This window comes from Agelaius tricolor, unplaced genomic scaffold, assembly GCF_023055355.1.
Source record: "Agelaius tricolor isolate 1412-34295 unplaced genomic scaffold, bAgeTri1.0.p SCAF_3, whole genome shotgun sequence".
Taxonomy (NCBI): Eukaryota; Metazoa; Chordata; class Aves; order Passeriformes; family Icteridae; genus Agelaius; species Agelaius tricolor.
The window spans coordinates 57,896,283-57,923,499 of record NW_027269263.1 but is presented as its reverse complement, the minus strand read 5'-3'; the positions used below and the strand labels follow the sequence as shown (position 1 = coordinate 57,923,499).

General features: G+C 38.8%; 1 protein-coding gene across 15 annotated transcripts in view; it reads left to right on the top strand.

Annotated features, from left to right (window-relative positions):
- Positions 1–27,217, top strand: part of MAGI2 (membrane associated guanylate kinase, WW and PDZ domain containing 2) — a 702,131-nt gene that overhangs the window by 656,867 nt on the left and 18,047 nt on the right. For all 15 annotated transcript variants that reach the window (XM_071424001.1, XM_071424000.1, XM_071423998.1 and 12 more), the window contains 3 exons: positions 1,570–1,810; positions 3,694–3,837; positions 21,856–21,994. In XM_071424001.1, the coding sequence (XP_071280102.1) occupies positions 1,570–1,810; positions 3,694–3,837; positions 21,856–21,994 (524 nt within the window). The remainder of the gene's footprint in view (positions 1–1,569; positions 1,811–3,693; positions 3,838–21,855; positions 21,995–27,217) is intronic.

Genomic DNA, 27,217 nt, shown 5'->3' with positions numbered 1-27,217 from the left:
AGAAATTCTGTAGTAATTTTACTGAAAAGTGTAAGCTCTAATTGCTCATGTCACCATTTACATATTCAGCAAAAATTACAGTGCCTCCATCTGTGAATAAAAACATCATCTTCTGATATGCAGCTGTGGCCATATATTGGGCACCTGCCTAGAGATGACTCTTATTTCAAAAAAAGGTCAACTCTTGCTAGTTCACACAGTATTATTTTTCACTAGATTTCATAAACTACATTACAGCTTGTTTGTATAGCCACATACATTGTTTCTTTACCAAAATATATCAGACAATTTGAAACATTTTGATTCAGATTACCTTTGTATATATAAATCAACATAATCAAAAACAATGCTGTCATTTTTTTCAGAGTGTAATTTTCAAAATCTCTTTCAAAGTCTGTATGCATCTCTGTGTCTGTATGTGTCCATGGACAGACATGGTCACTCAGTTGACTGAAAACTTCCAGTCCATTATTAAAGCAGAATTTGAAATGTCTATTTCCTATATAGGAAATAAATATTTCCTTTGGCACCTAAGGAAGAGTGTAAGAACATCCACTCTGTGAACATTTTTGTTAAAATATAACCTTAACCACTATTACAGAATTACCTTGCTAAAAGTGTTCAGGACCTTCTTTGTGCCTCTTTGGTACACCACATGGCTGAGGTAGGGAAGTTTGCCATTAGGAATGTTCTTTACTTCGCCCTGAAGTGCCATTATGTGCTGATTTCCATGTGCTAAGGGAAATTCCCATCTGAAAAAAGTAAATAACTAGGCACTGTATCTCAGAAAGTCACATTTTCTTTCAAATTTTAGGACCCATCTCCCTCTACCCATTTCCCAGCTAAATCAATATTTTACTTGTTATTAATTCCTCATAACCAAATTTGTTTTCTTTTCACCTTATTTCTGTTATTTCTGTGCATAACTCCTGACATGAATTTACTGACATAGCTTTTAACCAGATAGCATCATAGGGAGTGTATAATAAAAATAATACACACTATAATAACAGATGTTATATCAAAGAATACCTTTCATTAAAAAGATAACAGCTAAGACAAAGAATTTTTCCATTTTTAACCTTAAGAAGCTCATAATAATACTTTATGTCGATGAAAGAGGATGTACACTGGACTGATCTTCCATTTATTCTATAGAAATATTAATTTTGGAAAAAAACACTTTATGAACTCGGTGAATTATTTTGTAGTGAGTATAAAATGGGTGTTTTCACATGCAGTTTCATCTTCAAAATAGGCAAAGTGGGAATCAAGATGCTTTTTTGTTCCTGTCCCTTTGAGTCCAATCCTGATCTCACTGATACAAGCCGGAAAATTGCACAGTACGACCTCAGGGACAATTGCTTATGCCCATGTTTCAAAAGTGCTCACTGTTTTCAGCTGCCTCGACTATTTACCCCTGAGAGTTTTGCTTCCCTGTGAAAATCTGTTCCATGCAGTTTTGCAGCCAGGCAGCTGGCTCTCACTCCTCACTCACTATTGCATGCAATGCATATTCCTCATGAGGTCTGCTGCTCTCTGAAGCTGAACCATTGTTGCCTCCCTCAGCTACAGGTCAGAAGTAAAAGCCAGGCAGGATGTGAAGCCCGACATCCGGCAGCCCCCGTTCACGGACTACAGGCAATCCTCCACGGACTACCGGCAGCCCCCGCTGGATTACCGGCACCCGCCAGTGATGGATTACCAGCAGCCCCCGCCGCTGGACTACAGGCAGCCCCCGCTGATGGACTACAGGCAGCACTCCCCCGACACCAGGCAGTACCCCCTGGCCGAGTACAGGCAGCCCCAGGTACAGGCAGAGGTTGGGAAGGATGAAAGGAAAGTCTCACAGATGTGTATGCGTGGCAGAAAGATTTTTTTTGAATGTAGAATGTGAAGAAGGAATAGAAATGAAAGGAGGTTTTGATATAGAAGGAAAGAATTGCTGAGTCAGTCTTACTAGATAACCAAGGAGGTAAAGGGTGTGTTAGTTAGAAGGGGTTTTTATGGCTTAGAGCAAAGGATAAACCCACCTCAAACAAGAAGATGTTTTTACCAAGCAGAAAGATAGCACAGGCAAACAAGGCAGCAAATGCTGCAAGTAGAAAAAAGTTCTCAGAATTTTCCACTGCAAGAAAACTGAAAAACAACTTCTAGCTTAAACTGTAATGTACTAACTTGTAGTGATTGGAGAATAATAAAATGAATATGGTAATTGTAGTAATTATGATAGGGCTATAGATAAAGATTAAGGTATAGATTGGTTCTACTGTATTAAGATGCTCAGCAAAGAAAAGTCTATAATGCATTGTAACCAAAACCAAAGGGTCTTCAGGGCTGCCTGCAGCTGGAGCTGACAGCTGTGGGCACAGGCTCTGTCACCCACCACCCTGGACTGCTGTAACTCTTGGATGGAATAAACTGCATTGTGGAGAGCTGCATGGAGTCCCATATCCCTCATTCAGGCTCTTACAGGCAGACACGCCCAGAGCTCCCCTACCCACACAGAAGGCAGCAGGGTCTGTAGGGACAGGTCGTGGATGCTGGTAAGGAAGATGCCACTATGGAAGGAAAAGACACATTAAAGGGTTTTACTCTGAGTTACTACTTGTCTGTAGAGAAAATTACTTCCAAACCATTAATATTAATGTATTAATATGTGTGATCTGTAAATTAACATTACATTTATAATTGCGTGACTGGAATGTTAAATAAATGCCATTTTTAAGGTACTAGAGTGTTGAAATAAAAATTCTAACATAAAAAGCCTTTTCATCAGCAGAGGAATTTTTTCATTCTTGGCATGTATTCATTCATCAGACAGAGAGTGTTCTTAGGTCAGACGGCATTTCTACAGCATTCTTGAAAATTAAGATTTTATCTAATCTGAATAAATAAATAAAGGAATGAAAATCCTGGCTGATAAAATTAAATTTCTGTTGGTAATAGTCTGGATGAGTAGAAACTAGCCCATGCAACTATTTTCTTTGACATCAAGCATGATCTGACAAATTCAAAGCGATGATGAGTTAGATGAAGAGTTATGGTACCTTAGACAAGACTCCTCTGATGACAGATATTTACTGACAGTTTTGAAGGTTGAGGATTTAGCTGAAAGTTCAGACTTTAAAAAAAGACCTTCCTTTCTCCTTACATAAAGTCAGGAAAGCAGAGGTCAAAAAGTACTAAACAGGAGACTGCAAATGGACACTATATGCCGGAACCATGTATAGGTGGTTTGTATGTCCATATTTTCAAAACCAGACACGTAAACCATAGCAAGAAAAATACTGAAATTCCTAAATGGGATCCAGAGAACCCCATGAAAATATTGTGCATTTCAGTATCTAAATAGCAAATCTCTATCCCCATGTGCATACCTTATAAGATGCTTCTTAGCATCTACAGAGATGCTTGGGTTGGCTCTTTCCCAGCACCCCCAGTTTTAATTCTCTAATCAGTAGACTGCCCAACCCAAGCTTTTATTTTCTGCTACTCCCATGGATCTTGCACTCTTGGCTGACAATGGATCAGAAGCTACATCATAATTTCCCTCCCTGACCTCTCTCTGGACCTTTGCTTATATCAAGTGGATCAATACATTTTTGAAGAGATCAATTTTAAAGTTTTCTTGAATGCATACCACAATGCCCATATAGTTAATTGTCTTTCATTTTGTATTTGTCTGTACAGGACTTTGATTATTTCACCGTTGATTTGGAGAAAGGAGCCAAAGGATTTGGGTTTAGTATTCGAGGAGGAAGGGAGTACAAAATGGATTTGTATGTGTTGAGGTTAGCAGAAGATGGACCAGCAGTAAGAAATGGAAGGATGAGGGTGAGTAAAATACATTATGACATTTTTTTTTACATTCACAGATATGTTTGGTGATGGAGTCAAAGGGAAAGCACTTTTTTCACCTCTGATCAGGTTTTAAAAAATAATGCCAAATGCCTCTTCTAAAATAAGCTCATTCTGTAGGGGCTCAAGAAATTAGTTGATACATATAGTACATCCCTGTCGTTTCTTCAAAAATAAATGTATTACTTCTGACTGATAATACCTTTTACCATGTTATAAATTTTTGTCATTATTATTTTCACTCTTATCTTAAGCAACTTAAAAATGTCAGGCGAAGTTTGGTTTTTCATAGACAATAATATAATATATATAATATTTTATATAATATATAATTATATAATATTTTCTTAGACAATAATATAATATAATAATAATATAATGAACATTTTGGTCTCTAATCACAAATGCAAAGTGATCACTATATGATATGTATTAGATAACTATGAAACCTAAGATCTCATCTGTGTTAACTAATTTAAGCAAGTTGTCTTTGTATTGTTTGCTAAATTTGTTCATTGATCTTAATCTTGTTTGTAGGGATCACGATCTTAAAAAAAAGCAAACACACAGTCTGTCTAGGAAAAAAAAACCTAATCAAAAATAGAGACATTTAATCTGTCCAGTTGTGATAAAGACAAGTTATAAACTCATCCAGAGCTGCTGATACTTTGCAGAATTGTGAGTACACAAAAAGGAGAAGGAAAGAACATAGGCAAGACTACCAAGAGTCAACATAAAAGGTTGTTTATGTGTCTAATTAGTGCAGTCATGTTCAACCAATGTTTAATTTCAAAGATGGGCAATGAAAATTGTATAGTGGTAAGAACAGATTTTACAAATGTCATGGTTGTTACACTTATTCTGTTTCACAGTCTAAACAATCTGATCAAATTTGATGTCTCACTGAAAGAGCACTGTCTTTCTGGGTATAGCTCAGGAGTTTTGCTGTGCTTCAAGTGACTTGGTAGAATTTCAAACTCAGCTAGTCCTCAGCTGTATCATGGAGTGCAAGCCCCTGGCACTGGCAGCAGCAGCAAAAGCAGTCCCTGTGTCAGGAAAGCCAGTGTGGCAGGCAGGCAACTGGTAATGGAGATATACTCCCACTGCATTTTTTGTGTGAAATGCAGGTGATTTTGTGCTGCAGCTGGAACTTTAGCTTCAGAATATCTTCTCTGGTCTTCATTCTTTCTTTTATTTTAGTATTATCACTGTCTGTTGCTCTTAGTGAGAAGCCATATGCAAGATGTACATTAGTAGCTATAATGTGATTAGAGACAGAGAAAAAGCTGTGCTTTTAATAAGCTCTGGAATCACATGTTTGGAAACATATGGCTAAGAATATAGAAAAAAATAAAATAACAGCTTTGAAGAAGGTTCATTTCAAATAATAATCTGTATTAGGTAGAAAATGAACATTAAAATCTGTGCATCATTTAAACAAACTAATACTAAGGAATGAAGTTAGATTATTCACTTTGTGAATAGCCAAAATATAGAAAGTATTTAACATGAATAGGAGTTGGTGGTTTTTTTAATTGCATTAGGAAAAGTTCTGCATGCTTTAAGGAATATTGCTAATATGGTTTCTGAAACATCTTGGTTTAAAACTTTTTCATTGTAATGGCCACAACAGATAGCCTAACATAAGAAGTGTTATTCTGACCAGATAGCTATAATTGGGGGGTTTTTCTCCCTTGTAAAAGCATCATTCTTTGGAACCAGTTCTACCATGCATCCTTGTCACTGAGTGTTCTTTTTTGTTCTCCTGCCTCACAGACATTTTAACCTGACAAATGGGTTTGGAAGGTGAAAGATTCTTATATTCAGTGACCTGTGACTGATGGACAGGAGAAGTTCAAGAAAAAGCTTCAAAACAAAAATAGAAAAAATAGAAGCAAGCAAAAAATAATGTTGAAAGAAATATGTTACATAGGAAGGTGGGCAAAGGAAGCAGAGTTCTGTACCCACATCTCCTTTCCTATGTTTACATCAGCTGTTAACAATGCAGGTTCATCACACTTCTTGGCTGGTTGTTGCATCTCTGTATCTCTCTGTTTGACAGGTGCAGCTCTACAGCAAAACATGCAAAAATCAGGGCAGTGCTTCTTGCTTTAGATGCCATTGTCCTTAAAGACACAATTCTCTGATTCTAGGCTTTCAGCACTGAGGGTAGAAAAGCATGCTTTTGTGAAGGATCTTACCAGAACACTTCCCAGCTAAGAGTCATTCTGATAACCTACTTGTCCCCATTATTGTTTTACTTGCTGTTTCCTCCTCCTCGAACAGCCTTCTTTAATTTAACTAAAGCTTTACAGAGAAATATTGAAGCAGATAGCACAAGGTGCAGGTTATGCTTATAAAAAAAACCATACACAAGTCTAGCCCCATTCCCACACACGAAATCAAGAAAAGAAAAATAAAACCAGATAAGTTGTTGTAAAAAATTGATCATATAATGAAACATGTAACCTGTAGGACACTTAGATGTAACAAGCAAACATATTCCACAAATAACATTTCGTTTTCAATCTACATATAGCCAGCAAAAGCCCTGATAAAGACTCAGCCATATTGATACAAAGCTCCCTACTTTACATAAATAAATATAATAATTACCTTAAAGTAATAGAGCTGAAGCTATACTAGTGGTTTTATAAAACTGTATAATTGAAGAAATGAAATCTCAAACTGAAAACCGCTCTGGATGGGAAAGTTAAAGTCTGTATGTTTACTCTATTGGTGGGCACTGCCAAACCAGAGTGTTGGAATGAGTCCCAACAGCTATATTCCACTTGGACATGTGTTAAAAAAATCCAAGAGTCCACCACCTCACATTCAAAAGATTCTAAAGTCTAAATACATGTAAAAGTGTTAGGCATTGCAGATGCAGAGGATATTAGAGTAAAACCTATGATTATAGGAAAACAGATGTAAATAAAGAACTGGAATGGAGCTATCTCTTGTAAAAGAAAAAAGGTAGATCCATTACTGAGGAAGGTAAGTATGGAAGGAGTACAATATGCCAATAATAGCAAAGAGACATTGAACAAGAAAGCAATGATAAAACAAGATGAAGAAAGTGACATCAAAATCAGGACATCCTTATGAAAATTTCAGTTTGATCTTCAGGCTTTTATGAATTTCAGTGAGACTTGTGAGCAGACAGAGAACAGACTCACAGAACAAGCCCAAGAAGTGATGATCTTCCACTGGCCCTGCCAAAACTGTCTGGATTTGTAAATATTGATTTAAGAAAGAAAAAGATTTTATGAAGTTCATTATCACATCACCATTTCCAGTCATAATTGGATTATTATTCTGGTCTCCCTCCCTACTGGGGAAGGCATGCTAGACACACTGTGTTTTTATTGGAAACAAACTCACCAAGGAACACCCCATTTTAGGATTACAAGATCTAAAATAGTCTTTAATTGCACTTCATGACAGATGAAGCTTTCTACTTTGATTTCCTCAGAATTGTTCTGGGAATTGGAAAGGTGGAAGAGCCCTGAGTTGATGCCATACAGAGTTCATCAGTTCTCCAATCCTATTGCTCTTTGACTCAGGGATCCCTTTCTGCCAGCCAGATAGACACAGCATTAAGTCTTGAGATTCAACAAATTATTCCCTTAAAAGCAGGTTTAAACTTTCATGGTCTTGTTACACTTAGTCATGGCACCTTCACATGCACTGAGATTTTTATTTGAGCCCATAGACTCTGCAGAAAGCCCAAGCATATATCTTAATTTAACCTGGATTAAATTAAATCACTAGATATGGGAAGGAAATGCCATCAAAGGACCCAGAGGTCTACAGGAAACTGGTTCTTTGCATACATCCTCTGCCCACGTGGTTGTTAAACTATTTTCAACCAGTGTTGGAGACCCACAGCCATAACTGCAGCTTCATATAAAATCATATGTCAGATCATACACCACAATTAACTGTGGGAAGACTTTACTGCCATTTATGGTTAAGATATATGGCAGCTCCTCACAGGAGAATGCTGTAAGGGAGAACCTCATCACTGCACTGGAAGTAAATACTCACAGTGTATTTTATATAGATATATAAAATTTATGTAATGTATGTAAATAGTGACTTAATTCTGACAGCTGAGCAGGGAGCAAGCTACAGTGGCAAATTCTGAAAAAATCTATTTATGTCTGTGCCCATTAGACAAGGATGTATTAAAATAACCATGAAAAAAGTTTGGAGAACTATTAGTGCCTTTGTTATCTTTTCCCAGACTGGCAGAGGTCTATCAGGATTCCATTTCTCAAGCAATTCTAACATCAGGGAGAACCACTGAAACTAGTTGGTGATGGCAATGTTAAGAATAAAGCTGCAAGGTCCAGTCTCAGAGCAGGACAAGAACATGGCACACACTCTGTCAGTGACAGTCATATTGAGCTGATTCTGTCACCAGAGACAGGGGACATAACACAGACAATGTGGAGCACAGTCCCCACAGCCTTTGAAGATTCAGACACTACTGAAAACAATTTTACAGGTCTATTTAGATAAGGTTCATGCTAACTTATATTTTATTCTTGCCTCATGCTGAGGACAATGACTGGCAGAGCTCTGCTTGCAGATCTCTATCCCTTCCTGTCTTAGAAGGAAGGGATAAGTTCCTTACTGCTCTCAGGGGGATTGTTAAGCATGTGTAGTGTTGCTAGACATGAGATAGGATCAACAGATCTCTTACTGCCTTGAATGGTATCTCCAGCAGCCAGCATGTTCATTGAAACCCGTGTCAAACAAAGAGACTGTGGCTGAGGACTGCAAAGGTACAGAATAACATTAAATTCTTGAAGAATGAGGGTGAAATGTGCTTTTTTATAGGCAGTGTACATCTGTGTCATTTTGTCACTTTGTGATCCTTTTTTTGCATCTTCCACAAAAGCCATACATCTCATCTCTGACATCTCTAGTTTCATTGTCTTGTCAACTCATTTTTCTCAGTCCTCATGCACCATTTAGCCCTATCTCCAGCTTCCTCATATCTCCTTATGCTACATTATTTTTCTCATTTTATTGCATATTTTTCTTATATTTTGGCAGGACAGACATCTGAAATCCAGGCAGCAGAATTCTGTATCTTTCATGCTCTGCAATTCTGCTTTGACTCTTCAGTCTTTTTTCCTGTTTGTTGCATTTCTGTGGTTTGCATGCCCCTTTTTTGTTTCAGTTGTACACAGCTGGAGATAAAACCAGGCACAATGGACAGGAGGCTCCTATAGTGTCAATTATGAGCTTCTGTGTTGTTGCATAAGACTCTGTGTGGCCTTGCTTGGTTGCTCCAGCTTGCTGAGTGATCATTGCAGTGATGCTCACACCAGCAACTAATCTATGCTGTGGTCAGGTTCATGGCATTCTGCAAACCAGCACAGTTTGTGTATTTAATAATTTCCCATAATAATAAAGTTCACACCAACCTTATTTGTGGTTATTCAGAAACCTTCATCTACCCACACCAAGAATTATTCCTAGCAGAAGGGGAGAGTTGGGTATCCAATAGCCAAGGGTCAAAAAAGACAGGCAGAAAGAGGGAGTCTGTCTCTTATTTGAAAGGAAACAGAACTAAAGTTTCAAGTCATGGAGGACATAAATATTAAATTTAAAACTACGGTCCAAACCCATGTATGAGCATTTGGCAACATTCAAAACTGACATTTCCCTCTTTGTTTGCAAAACAGAGCTCTCCTATCAAACTCATAATCTGATATTTAAGTCCTCTCTTGAGCCATAAGAGAAATAACTTTGAGTCCCCTTTGAAAAGTCTGGACTCCAGGCTTCTGAGCAGTAGGATGGCCTATAATGGTTGCCTGTAGCTAACTATGTCTCACAGAATTAATTTGTTACCATTAAGACTCCTCAGCTTCTCAAAGGAGCAGGTGGTATGTAGGCATCTGTGCTCTCTAAATGCAGTACAACTGTGGAGTTTAACAAGGTAACAAAAACCTGTCTCCCTGCAATATGACATTTCCAAACATCTCAAGTCAGGGCACCCTGAAATCACTTAAATTTTTCAGGGTTCAGTGAATAGATAGTCAGAGATGAGTTAATTAGGATCCTACAGTGCTTGGAAAGGCTTTTACACCATGCAAATCAGAAATCTCTCTCTTGTTTCATCACGGTGTTTTTTCCATTTCACATTTCTTTATTCCTAGATGTTGCACACATTTCGCTTGGTGTTCATCTAGTCACTTAATCATGGTATCCCTTTTTTGCAGCCCTTGATTTTTAGGTTCTTAGTAGATCAGTCATCTGTTTCCACCAAATAAGGAATCATTCCCTTTCTGAGGCTTGGATGTAATATAACTTCCATAGATACTTTTTATAAGTACATATTAACATGTGCAAAATATCCTCATTCTTGTTTAAATTATTTTTCAGTTGCTGTTGTCTTGCATCTCAGAGATGACAAAATCCAACAGAAATGCCTGGACTACCACATACCATTTTGTTAGATTCCTACTGTACAACCAAATTTTTGTACCAGAAACCACATGCAGACCCTGTAGTTTCATACACAGGAACCTTCTAACATTTGTGACTCTGGTCTCCATACATTACTGTTGTATTTCTTCAGTCCATCCAGAGCAAAGTCTTTGCTGTTCTGGATGGACTGAAAAAATACAATAATAATGTGAGGAGACCAGAATCACATCAGCTGTATTCCTGTTGCTAAAGAAATGTGGAAAATGGGGAAATATGAAAAGCACTGATCATCAACAGGACTGATTGTTTCCTGTCAGAGACCATCAAATCTAATCAAAGCTTAAAAGAAAGAATGAACAATTTCTTACTCTACATTAAATGGAAACCCTTGAAATCACTTTGCCATGCAGACACCACAATCTGCACTGACTCCTCACTTGTGTAGAGCCTCTCTGAGATTTCTTGTTAATGAAGAGCAGAGCATCTATTTGGGAAGCTCCATCACTGATTGGCCCCACATTAAAGGATGATTTCCTACAGTCTGCAGTGGAAAACACCTAAGGTTGCAATCAGTAAGGACAGTTAGCAAGAAGTAGCTCAGCTCAGCTTGAGAGTGATTAGAGCCAAAATCATTAAAAATAGAGAGAAACAGTTGTCACACAGTAAAGAGAGCAGGTGACAGATACAGACGTTTCTTTATCCAATCAAGAAAGCTGCAGCAAGGAAACAGGAAGAATGAAGGAATAGCTTGATCAGTCATGAGTTTTTACAAATGTTTAAGACAATCCCAGCATGCAAAAATGAATGAAGGATTTACCAGGTTAATCTTTAATTTCTGATATAGCATACTTTGGAATCCTATTTTATATTGAAAACAAAGAACAAGACTGACATACTGCTGAGTGAATCATGAAAATCCTCAGGTTCTCCAGGTCCTAAAAAGCAGTGAAGTCTTATGTTCAGAATATTGGAGGAAAGTGGATATTGCTGCTGGGAAACCCCTTTGCAAGTTGACTCTAATCACAGCAAGCACAAATGTAGGAGGAGCAGTGATAGGTTCTAAGAGCCAGAAAGTCCTCTCCACATGGTGTGCTGGCACAGTAGGGACTCAGCTGCTGAGCCCTTGACATGAGTGAGGGCATGAGAAGGCTGTCAGAAACCCCACTGAAAATTTGGAATATATATAATACTAATATTTAGAATAATCCCACACATCAGGGGCAGAAGTACACCCCAGGAAAATACAGTGCTCCACCCGCAGCAGCTTGGCTAATGTTTTGTGCACACATCTGGAAGACAAATGCCCACAGTGTGATTCATGCCAGTTAAGCAGCCCATCTTTTCTACATAAGTAGCACTTACTCTTAAAACCTGCAGCATACCTGGCTTACTTTATGCAGTAATATAAATCTTACCTTCATAATAAGCATTCGGTGAATGTCAACACTGTCATTTAATGGAACAAAAAGACAAAGATATTCTTAGGCCCATCCATTTATTCTGTGATTTGTGATCCATCTGAACAGTACAGGAAGATGTTAGCTATGCTTTCCCACCAAACTGCATGTCCCTGTGGGGTAATCTAACTCACACTCCAATTCCCTACTACATTCATCACTGTCCAACCTCACTTGTGGAGAGACTAGGTGTGATTGATCTGAACTCAGAGAATTCAACTGGGATACTCAAGCACATGAGCTGGATGCCAGCCTGTGGCAAGAGGAGCTCAGTGCTGGGTTAGTGTAATTGGCAGAACTCAAGGAAGAATATATTGACATGCAGATACAAAGCTGATCAAAATTCTACTGTCTGCACAACAAAGAAATGCAAACTGAGGCCCTCGAGGATCCTGAATATGTTTTGACAGTATAAAAGCTTAATAAATCAAGAGCAAATTAACTGTAGGTGGACTATTATTCAGCATTTCTCCAAAAATCAGTGAGTATTTTTAAAAATTTGTTTGCAGAAAGGTAAGGATAAGGAGTATTCTTCTCACACACTTAATTAAAATCCTTCTTAAAAAAATTTATCCAGTTTGGTACATTCAAAATATCCTTCTAACTCTATGCCTAGTAGCAAAATCTTTCAAGCCAGCTATGAAAAAAAAAAAACAAGTTAACAATTGTGATAAAAATAGTTAAGTATTAAATTTTAAGACTAAGATACTTAGTTGGCAGGCAGGCATCTTATTTAAATCTGGGGCTTATGGAATATTTATGAAGGTTTTCAGGTCTAAAAAATTAATCAACCCTAACTTAAAAATTAAGAATCAAGTGTTAGGAAACAAATGAGCACACCACATGATGCTGCTCTGATAATTAAATAATTTGTCCAGCAACAGGAGTGACATAGGCATTGACTTCTCTTCTGTGTTTTCCCAAATCACAACAAGTGGAAACTGGGAGAGGTCATCTCTAAAGGTAAAAGGAAAGATCTGAGGCCCATTGCTATGGCCCCAGCCTAGTATCCTCATTCCAACAAGGACAAGTAAAGGATGCTTAGAAAAGGAATGTAGGACAAGTATGCAATGATTCTTCACTGCATATAACATCCAAGATGCTGTCAGTCATGGGTTTATATATTTTTCTATGCTGGGACTCAGTGTGAGGACTGTTTTTAACCAGTTATTTGAATGTATTCATGCTTTTGATATTCCAGATATAATGTGTCAATGGATTCCAAGTCAAAGTGCCTTCATTGTTTGGAAAAAAACTCCTTTTTTTGTTTGTAGTTACAATATAATAACCTTACTTCATCATTCTGCATATCATCCTTTATTCTATTGATCTATATCATATACTGAACCTGACCAGTCTATTTCACCTTGCATCAAAAGGGAGCTGTTCTTTACCCCTGACCAGCCTCATTGGCCTCCTCCAAACCATTTCTCAATGTATCACATTTCTTTGGAGGTGAAAGCACCAGAACAATTTGCAGTTTTCAGGATATTGGTGCTCCTAAATGACACAGTGATGGCTTCTCCTTTATTCTCCACTTTCCCCCTAGCAGCTGGTATTCTGTTTGGCTTTTTGGCTGTGCTGACATTTTCAGCTAAGCACAAGGACAGCAGGATCTGTGTTTTCAGGGGTGATGGCTGATTCAGAGTGATGGACTATGTAGTTTTCCACATGTACTATACTTGCTGCTTAGCACTCAGCACCACTGGATTTCACGTGCTGCTTTAGCACACAGGATTGTGCCATCTTTTTTTAGAGCTTTTAAGTTTAGATATAAGAATACTGCATGGTAATGTGTTGTCTGCAAATCCTATCACCTCTTCCCCACACCATTTGCAAGTATGCTGAGCAGAATAATCACTGTGATAAAGTCTTTTGATTGTGAAAATTGACCACTTTTTTAAAGCATTTTTTCCCCAGAATTTAATCTCCTGCTTAGAAGAGCCTATTCTTTTTCATCCCACAGCAGAGCCTCTATTGAAGACTTTACTATTAAAAGCTTTCTGAAAATGTCAGTATACTAACCAGATCACATTAATCTATATAGTCATTGAGAGCTCCAGTGACCTGCAATAGATCTGTGAGGAATGGCTTCCCTCTACAATAGCCACACTGACCCTTTCCCACTATATCATCATTATCCATGTGCCAGCTAAGCCTCACCATCCTTATTGCTTCCTTCCATCTGCTCAATTGAACATGAGACTCGCTTGGTTACTTTCCAGGACCATCCTTAAAGACTGGTGTCACACTTGCCACTTCCCATTCCTTTGAAATTCAGCAATTTACTGATTTAGGCAGTAGATTATATCCTATAGCTACTAGTAGAACAGCTTCATATCCAAATTCCTTTAGAACTGAGGATAAAAGTCATCTGCTTCTGCTGGTGTCTCAGTATCCGTTTCATCAGTCTGCTATAAAATCTTTGCCACGGACCTGCTGTTGGAGTCAGTTCCTCACTCAACCCTGCAGTGAGCAGACCCTCTGCAGGAGTTTTGCTGCCCTCCTCTTTGGAAAAAATTGATGAGAAGAATGAATCTGTTTTCTGCAGTCTTTTCTACCTTGTGCCCAAACTATCTTTTGAGATCTGACAGACTCTATGCCTATGGTGTGCTTGAAACCATCTTCTTAGATCTTACATTTCAGCATTTTTCCTCCTCAAAATCTCTTTGTGGCTTCATCTTTATCTTGTTGGAGTTTATGTTCTTTTCTGTTTTGCTGTGTGGATGCAACTTTGGATGAAGCAATCTCCATTCTCAGGTTTCTCTGTAGGATCTGTAAAATCAGCTTGTCGGACCTTGAAGTTGCTTTGCTTTTGCCTGATAAGAACTGCCTGAGACCACCAAGAAGATACCAGAAAATTTTCTTCTTCCTTTTCATAGTCTCTTTTGGTTCCTATCCCTGATTGTAATGGTGAAGTAGATGTTATTAATATTACATTATGCTACAATGAGTTATCCTACCTCTGTTTTAAAAAAGTAATAGCATATCAAATGCAGTTGGGCAATGCATTTTCCTTTTCTCTTTGACAGTTTTATTTCACATATACATGGATTATTTTGCAGCAATGTTGTGGAGGGCATAAAGTGTACTGTTGTATCAGAAATCCACTTTGCTGTCTTTTCAGCCCTCATGACTGAAAGCTCCATTTTTCCCTCTTGCCCTCCCCACTCTTTGCAAACAATCAGGCATGCACATTTTCCTCTTTCCAAGATCTCTTTCCCAAGTAGCACTACCATTTCTCTCTCTCAGGAAAAGGTGAAAAAGTAAAAAGAAAAAAGCTGGAGCTCCTGCTGAGGAGTGGTGGGAAGGCCTTTTCTTGTTCTGCACCATGTCCTATGGCCCCTCTCTCCCCCTTCTTTTGGGCAGGAGTCAAGACCACCTCTCTGTGGGAACAAAGAGCCTGGCATTTCCAGGGGTAAGAAGCCACAGCTGCTTAAATAGCTGGTTGGCCACAGAAAAAAAAAAACTTTTTCACTCCAAACTTTTATGTGGTTGGTTCCAAAGTAGCATGGGACATGTTATTGTAATTGTCCCAAAGAGAAATACCATGTCTTCTGCTAAGACATCAAGCTCACATACCTGAAATGCACTGGAGGGAGTCCAAGTTACCAAAACCCCACAGCTTTGTTCAGGCTGTGTGTTATACCTGGGATTTCCAGGCAGCACACATTCTCTGCTGTGAGGAGATTTGCTCAGCACATATCCAGCCTGTGCCTAACTCCAGGCAATGATACTTGAGCTAGACAGTACTTGGAAATTCACCAAAATAGATACTCTGGAATTGCCTTTTGGTCTCCAAGTACTGAGAATTTTTCAGCCTTTTGGGCCAATAACAACCTCAACAAATAACATGTAAAAGTGTTTCAGTTATAAAAATAGAACGCCCACATAAAAATAATTAAGTGTGATTTGTCTCTTTCCTGAGGTTTAATTATAAAATGCATTAATAAAATGACAGATAGCAATGCCCTCCACACAAATCATTTGAGGCTGCTTTTATCATTAGATTTAACATGGACTGAAAATGTGCATACACAATTAATTTCATTTCATGCAGCTGGGAACCATACACCTGCTTAGAGACTGTTCCTTACGCACCAACGGAGGCAAATGTACACAAGGCTCTCATACCTGGTTTAAAAGAACACTCAAGCAAGGAAAAACCTCTTTACTACATTAAAGCTATATGTTTTTCCCTTCTGGTTCACCCTGAAACCATGTTTGTGTGTATGGTTGGCTTTTTTTAACAAGACCGGTAATAATTGCTTTAAAATATGGCCAGAGCCAAACACAGGCTTTGCAGATAAACCCACATGTACTTGAGGCACTTCATTCTAATGATTTGGAGAAGCTTTACAATTTTCTTTCTAATTAACCTATCAATAGTGATGTTACTTAAACATTCCTTAGGAATATTATCTTCTCATTATTGCCAGAAAACACGTTGCCCAATTTTATAGCTCAGTTGTTCTTACACATGGATGGAGCATCTGAATTAACTTGAACTGAAACAGATTTTGTAAAGAAACACTTTCCATACACACAAACTACTTTCATAATTGCATTTAAATCATTAATATTCAAATTTCAAAGCATTAAGGGGGTGAAGCATTCAGTGTTTACTTTGTGCTTGCACATTGTAAGAATATAATAGAGGAGCGTTCTGCTTACCAAGTGGCATTGGGTTAGGAGAAGAACCAGTGGGTTTGGGTAGGTATTTATCCCAAACAGCATGGAAACTCAGCAAGGGTCAAATTCTTCAGGAAGAAAGAAACACAACACAAAGCCAATGTGAATAAAATTTCCAGATTCATAGCTGCAAAAACATGTTTCTTCAGAATAAATACAGCTCAGGCGGCAGCCAGGCACGCTTCCCAGGCTGTCTTGCCAACACACTTCACCCTTCAGCTGCTGAGAACATCTGGAGAACAAAGAGGTAAATCACTCCTACCTTGAATTCTTTGCTGAAGACCACCAGGAAGGTTAAAAAGCAGAGCTGATGCCAGCCTGGGGAGAGTCCCACATGCAGGGCTTGCCTGTTGGGACTGGGAAAGGGTACATGTGTCTGTTTCACATGTTTAAAGAAACATCAAGAACTGGAAAAAAAGAGGTCTACTGATGAGAATGTGGAGATGGCTGAAATATTCAGTGTGTTCTTTGTATCAGTCTCCATTGAGATGTTCACAAAAACATCAACAAAGAAATTAGTATAAATCAGAATAAAGAGAAAACTGCTTAAAGCATACTGAGATTCAAGTTTGCAGAACTTGCTGATGTTCATGTATGCTCAATGACTTAAGGTAAGTAAATTTATAGACTATTAGTAATTATGTCTAACAATTCATGGAGGACAAGAAAGTTAGACTAGAGGAAGCAAAACATATACCTATTTTTAAAGCCAAATTTTAAAATTCCTTTAATTTTTTTGCTCAGAAATAATTTGTGACAAGTTCCCAAAAAGTTGAGAAAGTTCACTGGCATGGGAATTGTGGAAGGCAAATCTTGTCACACCAGTCTAATTTTCCTTTCTTATGTCTGATTTTCATTCTTATTTCTAAATAAGGAAAAGGAAAAAGGGGGTGGAGAATGTACAATCTTTCTTACTTTTCAGCACTACCTTCTATGAAATTCACATGAAAAGGGTCAGGCCCTAGGTGGAATCTCTTTTAACGAGGTTACTGACAATAATTCCTCTCAAGGGCTGCTCTGAATGATTTGCTCCTTAATAGTAATTACAAGTGTAGTTCTGAGGTGTCTGAGATGAAACCAACTCAGTTCAATATTCCATTATTAATTGGAGATCTAGTGATAAATAATAAAATAAAATTTGCTGATGCCAGTATGTCACTATTCACAGGGAGTTTAAAAAGACTTTGAGAAACAGACTGTTTCAAAATAAAAATTTTGTACTGAAGCAGTCAGTCTCTTAAAAGTCACAGAGGTGCACAGTGCTCAGTTTAGGGCAGAGAAATCAGATGCACAATGATAAATGTGAGATAACTGCTCAGAATCCAAACTGAGCATGGGTTGCAAATCTGATGTGTTACAAAAAGACAAAGAATTTCTTCTGTGAACATTATTAGTAAATGTGGAAAGAATGTTTTCATTTTGATCTGTTCTACCTACCCTCCCACGTTCATAATATCTTCAGTTTGGGCACTGTGAACAGACATGGAAGGATCCAGAAGAGAAGTGTAGAGAAATGCTGTGTGGTATAAACTGCAGGAATCATCTTTTGATCCTAAAAAGAGAAATGAGGATCCCATGTAACAGACACTGATTTTATGTTTCCAATTACCTCTGGCCTCACCTTGGTGTATCTTCAATATGTGGGTATATCTAAGATCCTCTTTAAAAATCACTGGATCTAGAAAAGTCAGAAATAGCTCCACAAATCTAAAAATTTATTCAAGAATAGAAAAGTTGAGGGAGAAAGCATATTTGAATGCCTGGACAAAGAGAGCCCATGCAGCAGGGTTTTGTCCCATATCAGCCATAAGAAAATCTACATCATGGAGGGAAAGGAAGGGAAAGTTATCAAGGTTTAACTGCAGGAAAACAAGAATTGTTCCTTACTGACACATGGGGAACAGCTCCTCAGCCAAGGTTTTCTCTTTTGTATGAATTTCCAGATATGAGTGCAAAGTCTAATTGAAGCTTTTCTCGAGGTAAGAGTGTTGACAACTTTTCCTTGTTGTTTCCTCATCTAATCAGAGTTGGGCTTGTGCTGCAAAGGCAGAATAATTCAGCTGTACATCAGTCAGCCACAAGACACAAAAGCAAGGAACACAGTTAACCCACTGCTCCTGCAACTATTCATTATAGCTCTGGTCTCACCCTTTCTGGTGTAGATTTCAGAGCATCTGATTTTTGCCATCCTGTTTCTCTCCCCTCCTTCAGTCACATAACCAAGATCCTAGCCTTTTTTTAAGCTTTCTCAAGTTATTTGCACACAGTATTTCAGAAGAAAAGGAAATATCAATTCAACTACAATGTTTTATAATGAAAGAAAATACCAAATGAGCCACGTGCTGCCTAAAGAGAGAAAAATTGTGAATTCACAGAAATACAGAAAAGGTTACATTAATACAAGACAGTTCCTGCATAGTGACCAGTGAAAACAGAAGGAAGGCAAACAGCAAGGGAAAAATGTGACATTAACTTAACCTTTTTACATATTAAACTGTATTAAAATCTTTCTGTCTGTCTGCTCTAGAGTGCAGAGGATTTTATTTGAATGACTGTACATTCTCAAGCAGCTTTCAGTACTAATTTTAAAAGCTATTCATCAAGGAGTGTTAAAAACACCTCTTTCATTTGATCTAATCTGGCACTTCTCTCAAGACATGCTAACAAGAATATTTTAAATACCTTCTGCAAAATATGGTCTACCCAGGCAATGTTCCACACAAAAAAAAAAAAGAAAAAAACAAACTGTCCTCAAGCATTCTGAAAATCTGACTTGACTTTTACAGGACTTCTATGGGGTTTAATTGTTTCATGAGGTTTAGAAACAGGTTTTCCCAAAATCATTGAATTTTGTCTGTATTTGGCCTGACTGATATCCTTGTGGGGATGCTACAAATCCATCTTCTGTCTGTGTTACAGGAGTGATAATACAGATTTTCTCTTTTTGCTCCAAGTGTGTGAACCAACAGCATTCTCCAAAAGTCTGGGGGATGCAGAGAGCCCTGTGTGGCCAGACCTGGGGGAGATGTCACCATGATCCAGAGGGCACCTGTGTTGTGTGTCAGTGTGGCCTGAAGGCTGCCAGAAATATTTCAAATTTTGCACTGCATGATACAACCAAATGAATCTTTTTTTAGAGAGAAAATCAGCTAAGAAAGAAATTTGTACTGCAAAAATAATCCTGCACAAAATAATTCTTTCTTTTTTTCCCCTCCCCACTGTTAATACTGCAGCATTTACAAAGTGTAATAGCAAAGCTAATAGGTTTTATTTGGATCAATGTATTTAGTTACACAAAGTATCAGCATAGATTGCACACAGGATCCTGGGATGATGCAGCTCCTATTGACAAAGTATTAATTCTATGAATTCCTGTTGAGAAACACTGTCATACCACTTCTATTAGCATTCTTTCTGTCTCTGAGCCAAAATAAGGACTAGATAACTTCTTGACATCCTTTCCAGTTTTCTTTGATGCTAGGAGTTGTATTGACATTTCATATCGTGCACATTTATTTGGTAAATATTATATTTCAAACTCAGGAAAGAAGGAAAACCTCTGAGGGATTACACTTTGAGCTGACAGAAATACAACTGTAGCAAAGAAAACATACAAAATAGAAGATATTTCAACGTCCAAGGCCAGCTAAGAGCTGGTTTTGTTAAGACAGTCTTGTAAGAGGGAAAGAAAGTGTGTGCCACCTTGAAGTCTGTATCGTCTCTTGTCACAGACACATTTTATGAAAAATCCTTTCCTTAGGATTTTTTCTCCTGAGAAGCTGAGAGGCCTCAGGAACAAAATGTAAGCAGTGGTTATCTGCTGCTGTGGAATGCAACAGGTGCATCTGTGATTGGTCTCATGTGGTTGTTTCTAATTAATGGCCAATCACAGTCTGCTGGCTTGGACTCTCTCTCCGAAACACAAACCTTTGTTATCATTCTTTCCTTTTCTATTCTTAGCTAGCATTCTGATGAAATCCTTTCTTCTATTCTTTTAGTATAGTTTTAATAAAATATATATCATAAAATAATAAATCAAGCCTTCTGAAACATGGAGTCAGATCCTCGTCTCTTCCCTCATCCTAAGACCCCTGCGAACACCGTCACAACCTCTTGTCTAGGATGTGTAGGCATTGTTGTTTTAGTGTGGTGAAAATGCTGTGAGGAAGCTGGAGGTGCACAGTGAGGCAGGTAAGATCCTGCTGAGCAAATGTGCTCCTCTGGTGCTGACAAATGAGTGTGCTGACCCATCACTGAGACCCTTCTGCCCTGCTCTTGGCTGCCATCACCTGGACCTGCACCTCTACCAGCCCCAGGAGATCATCCCTGCTCCTGGGTTTCACTCAGGCTGCCCTTCCAAGGGGGCTGGGAGGCTTCTGAAAGACACAAATCCCAAAGGCTGTGGTGCTGCTAACAGCAGGCTCACATGTCACCTCTGTGTGTGCTGGCTCCAGGCTCTCACAAAGGGGTCTCACAGCACAGCAGGCTGTGCAGTGCTGCTCCCTACACTGCTCTGAGCTGTGCTGACCAGGCACAGCAGAAAGCAACTGCTCCCCTGCTGAAGGAGAAGGCTTCCAGCATGGAAAGCCAGCCAAAGCCAAAACATGCAGGCTGGAGGCAAAGCCAAGCAAGTTGGGGTGGATGGGATGTGCAGACATCAGTGCCACATTTAACTGCTGTAGAAATAGAGCAGAAAAATAATGATGAAGCCAGCTCTAACTGGAAATCTGGCCAGGAGATGAGTGGCAGAAATCCATAATCAGAACCCTGGAGTCAGCTGCTCTAACTAGACAGTTCAGCCACAGGCTGTGCTTACTCCCAGCAAAAAGCTCCTGTGGTAAATAGTTCAAAGCATGCTCTTTGAACCCCAGCAAACCTGCTTGTCCTGTGCCATAGCATTAACCTTTCTTTGTTCAACAGCATGCTTCGTAACGACTCTTAATTTGGTGTGAAACTTTACTACCACCGAGGTTTGGAAATGATGGAAGTTTCTATTTGTGCTTTGAACCTCTCTTTTCTCTATGAAAACAGCAAGTGCAGCAAAGTTCTTCTCAGGCTCACCCAACAGTGCATGTACAGAATAGCAGGGATAATGTTCCAGTGATTCCACCACGTCAAGCAATTCAACAAAGCCTCTTACGTGCAGAAGATGTGAGCAATTTACAAAGGCATTACACTGATTTCAGCAGAAGACAAGCAGCATTTGATATACCATATTCAGAACCCACTTTGGAGGTTATTTGATCTGCCAGTAATATTCCTCAGATAGACAGGAACAAATTTTCCTTGATGTGTCTGTCTGTCATTCAAGTAACCTGTGATCCATTGAATATGTCTCTTCCTGAAACACTCATTTTACTGCAATTCTGTCTGACTCAATATTCTTCTTACCTGACAGGTAGGAGATCAAATAATTGAAATCAATGGAGAAAGCACAAGGGACATGACACATGCCAGAGCAATAGAGCTAATCAAGTCTGGTGGCAGGAGAGTGCGACTGCTGTTGAAACGTGGAACAGGCCAGGTCCCAGAATATGGTGGGTTTTCATCTTTATATGTTATATGTGCATGACTCCATATAAATTAACTATAATGCTTTTGAATTAAATAGCAGATATTTATATATTGCAATTTCCTGGAGCACATTAAGTATTGCCTTAAATGCTTACCTGTGATGGGGTGGACTTACTCACATGTGTGTACATCGCTGTCATCTGCTGCCCTCCCAACACAGGCAGTGGCGTCTAAGATGTGCATTGGAGGAAGCACTACAAACCTCCTAGGGGACATCTCTGAGCGTGCTGGGAGTAGCTGATTTGCCCATAAACTCTCCTTTTCTTCCTTTATTGGAATTTCTTCCTTATTGGTACTTCTCTGCACATTTTGAGTCACAGCAGATGATCTTGTTGCCATGCAATTGAGTGGCTCAGGTTGGGACTCTAAGCGTTGTCAAGAATGTACTCCTTTCTTTGACAACTTCACCCATTGTATTCTCTCTGACAAAATGCATGGATGATCAATTAGAAGTCAGTTATGAATTTAGAACATGATATTTTGCTCATTGTGGTGAGAAAACAGGATCCATTCTTCTTATATTTTGTTTCAGAGAGATTCCTGGGACTTTTTAAATATTTCAAAAAGTATGAGTCGTTTAGACAATATAGAAACCTTATTTCATAACTGAAATGACAAAAATTAAAAAGAAATTATCCAAAGGTAATTTCAAAGATGAAGAGTTTTTTAAAAAAACTGAAATCAGGGCTTACTGTATAGTATGGTGTAACAATTTCATATATTTACATAAGTTCTATGATGTGCATCTCTGGGCCTTAAATCTCTCAGGGAAAGGGCTACTTTTTAATGAAAAGTCCTTAACTTCTTTATGCTGTGAGGTCTAAGACTCTATTAAACTTTTTTACTTTTCCTTTTAAAGTTCCAGAATGCCTCCCCATTAGAATCAGAAATTACAGTCACATAAAAATTCAAATACTTAGGCTTAACTATAGGTTCAGGTGAGCCTTTGTTGCCAACATAAATTCAATACCTCTGTTAAAGTCAGCTGCACTGAAAGTCAATTCTTTCCCAGCTGTCAATACACAAGGTAATTGCACTATTTTCTTCTCTAAACAAGAGCTAATTCTATGGCTAAACCAATACTCAGGACAGTGTGTGCTGCATTTTTTACAACTTTCAAGAGCTTCTGAATAAAGGCAGAAAAGATGGGCCATAGCCCACCTATCTGATAATAAAGTTAGTGATTTATACTTTTGGTGAGTAGAAACAAAGCCAAAATGGCTTTCAGGGGCTCTGATAAAATCACACTAAGACATTTAATATCAACTTTAACTAGTGTGCAATCTTTTCAGAGAGACCTCAAACAGAAATTCAGGTCACCTGCAAAACTGTTTTATGGGAGAGGTGCATCATTTTTAATGAAAGAACAAAGAAATGGCCAGGCCTGATGCAGTGGCAGTAATCCTTCTCAAACAGCAGAACCATATACCAGCAGTCCTCTGCTTCCTCAGAAAGCAATTTCATCTAAGGCAGGCCCTGGAGGCTACAATGAGCAAAGAATCAGTTGCAGTTCAGACCCATTCCAAATCTGGATTTCCTAAGTCCCAGTTCCAAATGGCACTTAAATCCAAAATAAATTTCTCTTATTTATATAATCTTATAAAATCGTACATTATTCCAGTAAAAAATAATTTTAAAAAACAAACAAAAAACACACAAACATGAAAAATCTTCATTGTATCATTGATTCAGAAAAACAAATCTTCCAAAATGTGCACAAGTCTTCCACAGAAGATGATGAGTGGAAAATGCATATAAACCACTAGAAATTGAGACACAGCTTTTAGTGCTACAAGAAAGCAACAAGGTGACTTCACAGTGTTGTTTCAAGCCAAGCTTGCCATTTGGGAAGGCATTTGGAATACTTAGCATTAGTTGTTTAAAAAAGCAGATTACTGAGAAATAAAAGTTGCTACAAAGAAAATTCATCAAAGAAGTGCTTTTAAGTCAGACCATTTTTCAAAGTGCATCTCCAGCTTACAGCTTTACACAGGAGGAGAACTAAGTAGCTGAGCTTGAAAGGCCATTTTTCCTACTGCACTGAAAAAGGAGTGAAAGTGTTCAGGAGTTACTTCATGGTGTACAAACAACCTGCAGAAAGCATCACAGCAAAGGAAAACATCTGCACATCTGCAGTTCTTAATCTGTGAATTGTATCCAGTCTGGAGGGGAAATGGAAGCAAAATAAGAAGATGCTTGTTGGAATTAACTGAGATAATTAAAGTCCTCCCTAGGTCATTTCCCAAAGGTGTGAGAAGTAGTCTAAGAACAAACAGAAGGCGAACCTAAATTCCAACAGCAGTCTGCCTAGCAAGTTAAAAACAGAAATTAACAAGCAGAACCAATTAAAATGGGAGGCCACGTCTCAAGCAGGCCAGATCTCAAGGTTAAGTCATCATGATGCAAAGAACATCTGTCAGAGACCCCCAGAAACATCTTTTCCAAATGTAAAACGGAATGCAGAGAAGATGATGACAGTAGGCTTTAGGAGAAAGGGGTCCTGAGGACAGCAGACAGTCAATATTTAGTAACTCCCTCTTTCTTCAACCAGAATTTCACAGCTGAGATGTAACAAGACTAATTGGAGCTCTCTATACTGAAATAATCAGGGGTTTTTTAAGCAATTACATGTCAGAACTATTTCTTATACTCATCAGGGTCCAGATGTGGAGAGCATTGTGGGAAATAAAACTTGGTTGAGTATAAAAATTCAAGTCCTGAGGACAGACCTGGTATTGGGACTGCAATGGTGGCATGCAGCAGAAGCCTAGGGATAAATATAATAACACAAGTGTACCAGGGTCCTCTCCTGGATATTCTCTCTCAAATCCCTGACAGGCAAAATGATCAGGGACTTCCCAAGCCAGGTTTAGTAAGGCTGTGCTTTCCAACAGCAGCAACACTGATTCACAGCACTAAAAAGGAGAAAACTTATCTAGAGCTACCTAAACCAGCCAGCCAAGACTGTCACATTATTGTCTTCAGCCTTCAATTTCTTGATTTTCCTTGTGTTTTAAACTCCAGTGCAATGTTTCTGTTAGTACAAAATATGCTGGTATGTACTTATGTGCAAGAAATGTCAGTGTTTGAATGATCCTGTGATTGACATCTGTAAAAGCAGTTTTAAGAAAAATTCATCAATGATAAGAAAGTGATTTGTGAAAGAAAAGGATGTGTACTGAAAAGAAGAAAGCACTTAGTGAAGAAACAAAGAGTGAGCTGCTGAGAGGGTGTAAATCTGAATGAGTTATGTCAGTTTATACTGCCTGGAAATCTGTCCATTTCCAATCTTGAAAAATTCTGGCTGAGCTGAAGCACTCTTCAAACCTAGGGTAAGAAGTAAAGTGTGCTGTGAATGCATCATTTACCTCCATTCCAGCTGCTGATTTTGCTTGAAAACAAATGCCAGAGATCCCAGCCCATTTCAGAGGCCTCAATCCCCTTGTAGCAGGCACAGAATGTAAGCCAAGGAGCTCAGATATGATTAATGCTCCAAAACTACAGCTGATTTCACAGCAGGGTGCAACAAAAGAAGTGTTGAAAACAGGTGTTTTATCAGCCAGCATCTCAGAACATGTTTGCTGAGGATAAGGATAGCCAGAGGAGCCGTGCTTCCATGGGAGCTGAATTATCACAGCTCATCCTAACCCGAAGAGCATCAGCACCATGTGTCATAGGAAATAGTCTGAGTGCTCCAGAGAACCAAGTCATAGCAAGAAATCCTATTAATGTGCAAGAAAGACTAGAAGTACTGCTGGGAATACTGATCCCAAAAAGCACTTAATGCCTGGGAAGTCTGGCTGCAGAGAGTGTGAGGTTTCATTCACGTCACAGGACATGAAACCCAGAGTCACCACTGCAGAACTGAGCACTTCTCCCACCAGAATTAAAAACAATTTGAATAAAGTGATGGATCAAGACATTTCTTGAAATGGCTGCCTAATTTCCCATGTGTGCACCTACCTAAGGGGTCACTGACTTCAGCAGGAGCTGCTGGGTGTGCAGCAGCTCTAAAAATCTGCCTGTTTACACTGTGGGAGCCTCATTACAGATGGTTTTGTATTTCAGGCCTAAGGCAGAGCTATAGAAACATCATGAGAAGGACATGTACTTTGCACAGCCAAACACTGGGACAAAGTACCATCCTCAAAGGCAAAATGCAGGAAAACTGTTCACAAAATCCCAACATGGTAACGTTCAAGAGGAAGTAAAGCTGACAAATCAGTCCCTCCATCCAGCTGTGAGTTCTGCAAGAAGCAAGTTACATCTAATGATTGATCAGCCCCAAAAACCTCCAGTTTATGTGGAACACCTACTCCTTCCTCTAGGTGTCTTTGGAGGAAGTTTCCTAGGAAAGTAGTGTTTCACTCTCAGTCTCAGCAGTCCTGGCAGCTTGTTTCTTTCTGGCTTACTGCTCCTGGCCTTTCCTGACTGGAGATTTTATTACTCACAGTACATTAAAATATGTCAGTTCCTAGAAGTTCCTGAAAGCAATGAGTCTTATAATGAAATGTAAAGGTGGAGAAGGAGGCAGGTTAGCACTTGTAGGTGGATTCCATCCCTCCAGCAAGGCACAAGCCCCTGACACAGTCGTTTTCTGTCTGGTAGAGCAGAGGAAGCCATAACACTGAATTTCACATGTAAGGAACCTCTAAACTAATAATAAATAAACTAATTTGTTTCTGTTCCTACATCTAGGACTACAAAATCAGGTTTGAAATAAGGTTTCTATTAAGTTTCACTTTGTTTCAGTTCCTTAAGAGCTCCTGCAGGAAGTTATAAATTTTAGAGACTCCAGCCCATTTACACTGAGATTTTGGAAAATTTTCCATTGCCCTATCTTGGACATCTGGATCTGGCCCTGAGCATTCCAGGTCACACTGTGATGTGACACTAACAGATACACAGAGCTGTGGGAACTGGAATCACTGAGGTTTGGAGAACAAGGAATCTGCATTGTGTGGTGATTGTTGGTGCTTTATGGATCTGCACAGTGATGGTGCCTTTCTCTCTCTTCCCCTGCTTTGTTTGGCTTTCTTAGAAGACATGTCCTGGGGGTGCATTGTGTATTTTTGGAATCTCTGTTTCTTCACACATTGCCAAATTGTGTACACTGCTCACCCCATGGGTTAATTACACACGGTGGTTTTACAGAACTAGAGTTTAGATTCAGTTTGGGCTGTTTA